The sequence below is a fragment of the Cicer arietinum genome, chromosome 2, assembly GCF_000331145.2.
Source record: "Cicer arietinum cultivar CDC Frontier isolate Library 1 chromosome 2, Cicar.CDCFrontier_v2.0, whole genome shotgun sequence".
Taxonomy (NCBI): domain Eukaryota; kingdom Viridiplantae; phylum Streptophyta; class Magnoliopsida; order Fabales; family Fabaceae; genus Cicer; species Cicer arietinum.
In genome coordinates, this window is record NC_021161.2 from 3,862,870 (window position 1) to 3,869,355 (window position 6,486).

General features: G+C 33.8%; 1 protein-coding gene across 1 annotated transcript; it reads left to right on the plus strand.

Moving 5' to 3' along the window:
• The first annotated feature begins 6 nt into the window (after positions 1-6).
• LOC101498738 (uncharacterized) lies at positions 7-6,227 on the plus strand. The gene is made up of 8 exons (XM_004516717.2): positions 7-773; positions 1,929-2,225; positions 3,559-3,681; positions 4,351-4,431; positions 4,792-4,851; positions 4,933-5,007; positions 5,159-5,214; positions 5,739-6,227. Exons 1-5 carry the CDS (start codon positions 410-412, stop codon positions 4,818-4,820), a joined length of 894 nt encoding a protein of 297 aa, XP_004516774.1. The 5' UTR covers positions 7-409; the 3' UTR covers positions 4,821-4,851; positions 4,933-5,007; positions 5,159-5,214; positions 5,739-6,227.
• The last annotated feature ends 259 nt before the right edge of the window (positions 6,228-6,486 follow it).

Sequence of the window (6,486 nt, forward strand, 5' to 3'; positions counted from 1 at the left end):
CTCCAACTCTTCATTTTCTCTTTTCTCTTCTTTCTCACCTCTCTCTCCTAATTCCTCTCTTCAATTTCCACAAACCCTAATCTCTTCCCCTTCTTCTTGCTCCACTTTTCTACTTCTTCAATCCCCAAATTCATCAAACCCTAACTCCGTTATTTTCATCGTTTGTGGACCCCACCGTTCCGGTTCTCAAATTCTCCTCCGATTCTACCTTCTCAATAGTAAAACCAACGCTTTTTCCAGGGTTACTCGTGTTTCATGTGGGTCCCACAGAGAATTTCTTCGGTTTGAACGTGAATTGGGGGTTTTGATTGATGCTAAACATGGGGTTTCTGTTAAGGTTGTTGGTTCTGTTAATTATTTCGCGGTTTATTCGGTTTCGAGCTTTAAAGTTTGGCTTTTTGCTGTTAAGATGGTGGAGGAGGATGATGGTGGTGGTGGAGGTGGATTGAAATTGATGAAGTGTGCTGTGATTCGGTGTTCGAGGCCGGTTTGGTCTTTGAGTATTTCGTTTGGGTTTTTGGTACTTGGAGAAGAGAACGGGGTTAGGGTTTTTGCGCTGAGGAGGTTGGTGAAAGGAAAAGTGATTGTTAGGAGAGTTGGGAATTCAAATTCGAAATTGAGTTTGAAGCAATTGCCTAATGGTGATCATCATGGGAGGTATGGAGGTGACCGAGGAGCGAAATGCCGCGGTGGCAGTGGTGGCGTTGATGGGGTCCTGGATACAACTTGCAATGGTGGATTGGAGTGGAAGATTGAAAAACATGGAGTTTCTGGTAGGTACTTAGTTAACTTTTTGGTATATTTTTGTAAGCAAGTTTTGATTTTAGTAGAATGATGGGTGAAAATTAAATGCCGCGTTTATTGGTGTTGAATATGGTCTATATAGCTTTTGATATAAATATTATGGATTGGTATTGATGATCACATTTTCAATTTTAGGGGATGAAGTCCTTGGTGGATTTTTGTTCAATAACAATAATGAAAATGAAAAGAAAAATGTTGTTTTTATTGGTTTTGAATATGATCTATTTGGCTTTTGATATAATGATGTTTGTTGTGATATAATTTTTTATTAATTTTTATTAGAGTTTGGTTACTAGCATGTTATATGGTTACATGTTGCTTGTTTCCATTGAAGTATGGATATTGACCTCAGATATTTTTGAGTTGGAATTTAGAATTTTGCCTGTCTAATTTACTTTCTTGTCTTTATTCATTAATTTGGTAGGTGTCTCTTGGTAACTGCTATTTTAAGAGTTAGTTAGTTGTAAGAGTTAGTTGTTGATTAATTGGCTAGGTTGTTAGATGAAATGCAGCATGTTGCCTATAAATAAGAGGATGGGTTCCGTTGCGAGGGAGAGTGGCATGTCATTTCAGAGGGAATTAGGGTCTTTGGGATAGGGATGCGCCAATCTTCGAAATTTTGCAACTTCGTAGCTGTATTTTGGGAAGATTTTCCCTTTTCTTTCTAATAGAGTACCAGGTTCATAACATTGTCATTGTTAACAGTAGTTAATGCAAAATGATGGTTGATACTGCCAGCCTGAATGTATTAAAGCATGGCGTGTTTTGGCCTACTCTTTAGTCTTACTGTCTGGCCAAATATGATCATTTACAGATTTATATGTGATTTCTTCTAACTGTCCTCCACTCATTTGTTTGATTTCAAGATGTCTTAGATGGTAAATAACTAAACATTAAGAACGGGTCTTTAACCGCAGGGTGTATTTTTTGTATTTCTTTTATGACAATTGGAATATCTAGCTAGCTGACTGGACATCTACTTTTTTTTTTTAAATCTCCCTAAATTTTCCTACATGGTAGTTCCGTAGGGATCTGGTAATCTGAATACTTTTTTCGATGCATAATTGCGGTTTGTTTCCTCTATTCCTCAATATATTATCTAATTTATGTATTTTTACACTCAGCGAAGCAGGCAAGTGTTAAACTTAAACATGACAACAGAGATGGGGGTGCATGTTTTTTGGCATTGAAGGGAAACGGGGTTGAAACAAAGTCCATGTCAAATGTATCCAAATCTCTGAAGGCTATTTCCATTCAAGCTCTGTCACAGAAGATGTTTCTGATCTTGGACTCCCATGGGGATTTACATTTGCTATGCCTCTACAATTCTGGCCTTGGAGTAGATATCGCCGGTCATGTGAAGCAACTGCCTCGTGTTTTGAAAGTAAAAAGTTTGGCAGTTCATCCTGATGTATCCACAAGTAAGTCTCTCACATTCTGTCTTGTTTTATATTTCCAACGACTTACTTTGTGTACGCTTTCTCAGAGGAAAAAATTATTTTGAAAGGGGCAAAACTGGCAAAACATTCAATAATTAGTTGGGGTTGAAATATTCCGCTTTAACGCTTCCATCAGTTATAGTATGGTAATTATTGTCATGTCTGTGCTTGTTAGATAAAACCATTCATGTGCTTTCATGCAGTAACTTAAACTTTTGTGAAAGTTGGTTTATGATATGATATGGTATATCAAAGCATCTATGACACAATGATTCAGAGTCTTAATCCTTGTTTGTTACCCCCATTCTTTTAAATAAGAGTTAAGATTTAGTAGAAGGTTCGGTGGGCCTGTGTGTTGCTTCAATTCAATTCAAGTTAAAAGAAATCTTGTGTTAGCGGGTGTGTTGGATATAAAACCATTTATGTGCTTTCACCTGTCAGTTTACACTTTGGGATAGTCGGTACACAATAGTATTTCAATATTAAAATAAGATATCAGTCAACTAGGATTACAACTGTATAAAATAGCTGTTAATCGGTTCTATAATTAGTTCTGGTTTGCACCTCATCAGCCTTAGTTATTTGTAATCACACTATAAATATCAGACCATTGTGCAGCCTAGGGACACAATTTCTCCAAATCATTCCCTTTAAAGATGAATGGCACTTGGGAAGGCTGAAATTCTAGTTCTCTTCTTTTATCACCATTTTTTCATAAGCATCAGATTAACATACTGGTTAAATGTTACAAACTGCAGTGAATTGTGCTTGGTCTCTATTGTTTTCTCGAGCATGTTGTTAAAGTATTTACTTTATTTGAATGATTTGTTACTTGTCAGTTAGTGAAAGACCCAATATAGTTACTCATGTTTCTGTCCTACCCTTTTCAATAGTTAACTGGTTTAATATGAACTGGCCACTGTGCTTTTCTTGTGCATGCTAACCTACTTGTCTTATAAGATGCACTGGTGTTTTTTTAAGTTCATTGGTATACGGCGAGTTTGACATTGCTGTGAATTTCTTGTCAATAATTCATAGTTTCACTTCATTTTCATGTTTTGGAGATGTGTTTGTAACAATTGGTTTGAATTTTTTTTAAGATCATTGGTATAAGACGAGTTTGACATTGCTGTGAATTTCTTGTCAATGATTCATGGTTTCACTTTGTTTTCATGTTTTGGAGATGTGTTTGTAACAATTGGTGTGGATTGATAGTTACCTTGAAGCAAAAGGAGTTTGAACTTTGAAAACTGATTCATTTGTGGTCGAAAAGGTTGACTTGACATGTAATTAAAATTTTCTTATTATCTTGCAGTATCTCAGACTATCTGGACATCAGATGGATGCCATTCTGTGCACATGTTCACAATGGACGTTGAAAATGCTTCAAATGAAGCAGATGGAAATGACGGTGATGAAAAGCTTATGCATCTCCCAGGTTTACAAACATTTGTTTACATTATTTGTGAAATTATTTAGTAAACCCTAATTCTAGAAGTTGCTGTCCTTTTGTCTAATTTATATGGAGGAGTGTGAAATAGACATAGTTTCTGCTAGTAATTAAGTCACATTGAAGCTCAATTTGTCAACAAAATAAAAATTATCGGGAACAACAGCAAAAAAAAAAAAGAGATATTTGAAGGGACAAAAAGAAAATTTAAGTTTTGTACGCTTTCAAGCATATATGTATTAACATATTCATGATTTATAATATCGCTACACTTTTAGAAATCAAAGTAAAATTTGAAGTCAATAATTCCATTGCTTCAATTTTGTACTTGCAATTCAACTTTTGCATGTTGTCACTGCTTATCTCTTGTAAATAAAAATTGAGTGGTTACTTTGAAAAATGATAGGCATAGCATTTTTTCTCAGTGTTGGAGTTCTATTATTTTATTACATACTTTACATTCTTTTTTATACTGGCATTTCAAATTTTTTTGTTTTGAATAACATATCAATTCTATTATACCATGGAAAGTGTTTATTGCATTTTCATCAAACTTTCCATCTATTGTTGAATAAATTGTTGCCAAAATGCCTTTTCGGTGCTTCTATCTCTTTTCTCAATTTTCTTCATAGTCTTAAGTAACTTTTCTCTTTCCAGTTACTCAAGTTCTTTTCTCCAGTGAGAAGATCCAAGATGTCATTTCTATAGCTTCCAATTCCATTCTGATTCTTGGACAAGGTAATATTAAGTTTTCTTTCCATGTGTAACTTTATGTTCAATTCGACATTCTTACGTATTTTCTTTCACTTCCTCTGGCAAACCATAACAAAATAGAAAGGAAAGGGCTAAATAAAATAAATGGCATGTCAAAGTAAAGTCTTCACCGATTTTTCATTACGCATCTGATGTAGTATTAGTGATTTAAAAATTTTATATGGGTCATATGCATCATATGTAGACTTTCAAAATTATCGTAGGCTTCTTTACATGTATTTCCTATGATGCTATGATTAGAACTACTTTTGATTGATTTTCTTAGGCGGTTCTTGCATTTTATCTTTTGCTTACGTACTGTATAAAATGTTTGCTCCTAAACAGGAAGCTTATATGCATATGCAATTTCCTGAAGTTGCTTCGACTTTTCATCTTTTTCATCTGGTAAGCATTTTCTCATTGTGTGATCTAGCTGATGTGTATCTTTTACTTTCTACGAAGTTTTGATGTAAGCTCTGTTTGTAGGAAATCTATTATCTTGACTCCCTTGATGTTGTAATGCATACTTGTGTGGTTCCGGGATACATTCTATCATTCATAGTAAGTATTTTATTAGTTATAATAAAATTTACATTTTTTTAGGAAGAATGAAATATTTCATAGATGATCTAACTAATGCTTTCTATAATTTTATTTCCCATCATAAAATACGTGAATAACATGGCTGGTATGTCCTTAATTCTTGAGTTAGGTGCTCTGGTTGCCTCACCATATACCGCATCCTTAAGATACCGGGGATCTTGAAAGGTATGTAAGTTTTTCTTGATTGTGAACTAAGTAATCAATAATATGATGTGACCACATAATGATTTGTCTCGCCTGTATTGCTGCTATTGTTTAATGTTGAATTTTTTACGTGTTTGAGTCGATGTTTCTTTTATTTGAAAGTAAAATTGGCTAATTTTACAACTAGTTCGTGAAATGTTGTAGTTTTCCTTGTACTCCATCCAGTCTCAATTATAATAAAAAATCTTTATTTTGTGTGGTCTAAAATATAAGCAAATCTAACTATCACTTTTATGTAATGAAGTAATTTCTAAAATATCCTTATTTCTATCTAACAAGTTCCTGTGAAGGTTAGTTTAGGAAATATTTGATTATATTGAGAATGAAACAAATTTAACAAATGTCCTTAAGCTACGTGTAAGTAGTTAGTTTTGCTTATAATTGAGAACCAGATGGAGTATATTACAATTCTAGTTTATGATTTTTTTTTTTAGTTTTTCTCATATGTAATGAATCCATCTAATACTTTTTTATTGTTCTTTTAGATTATTATCGGGTTCTTGGGACTGGTTAAATATTCGTGCAGTCGAAAATTCCGGTGCTGCGTTATTCAACTGCTCAAAGCAACCTGTCTTGCCAAACCTATCACAGCAAACTGCAAGACTACATGAATGAATCCAACAAAAATGTTAGCTGTTCATCCTACCTGTTTAAGGCGAATCTTCTGGAGGTTAGGTGAAATCATGGTTTTCTTGCCAAAGAACTGAGCAGGGTTGATCTAAAAGTCCATGATCTTGGCAATTGGGCTACTCTGCTTGTTGGAATAATATATCTATTTGATTTCAATTTTTTCACTTTAGCCGTGTTTGGTTCTAATTAATGAAAGATGTTTTGTGGAGAGTTAAAAGGTTTATTTTATTTATAGTTGATGTAATAATAGTCAAATAAATTATATTTTACTGTCTTTACTTGACAATGTCTAATGCTTTTTCAATTATGATAAATTTATATAGGTATTTTGATGCCTTCATCAATTCTATGGCTGACAGAAGTATCATTCATAATCATGAAAATGAAAGTTCATGCATTTTCCCAATTCTAGTTTTGCTGCATAGGGTGATTTAAGTGTTCAGGGTTTGCTTGGCAGAGAAGTTGGATATAGGATATACTCCCTCCTCCAGTTGATCTAAATTTATATTAAATACATGAACTTTTATTAGAAAAATTTGAGCAGGTGTCAATATTTCATCTCAATTTTCAATTTTTATCTGTTTCAAACATCACTTATCCAGA

Bases quoted from the DNA above. Each gene is read 5' to 3' on its own strand.
- LOC101498738 (XM_004516717.2), top strand. From the start codon at position 410: ATGGTGGAGGAGGATGATGGTGGTGGTGGAGGTGGATTGAAATTGATG. The intron at 3,682-4,350 runs GTTTACAAACAT...TTCTCTTTCCAG, and splicing joins AAAGCTTATGCATCTCCCAG to TTACTCAAGTTCTTTTCTCC. The intron at 4,432-4,791 runs GTAATATTAAGT...GCTCCTAAACAG, and splicing joins CATTCTGATTCTTGGACAAG to GAAGCTTATATGCATATGCA.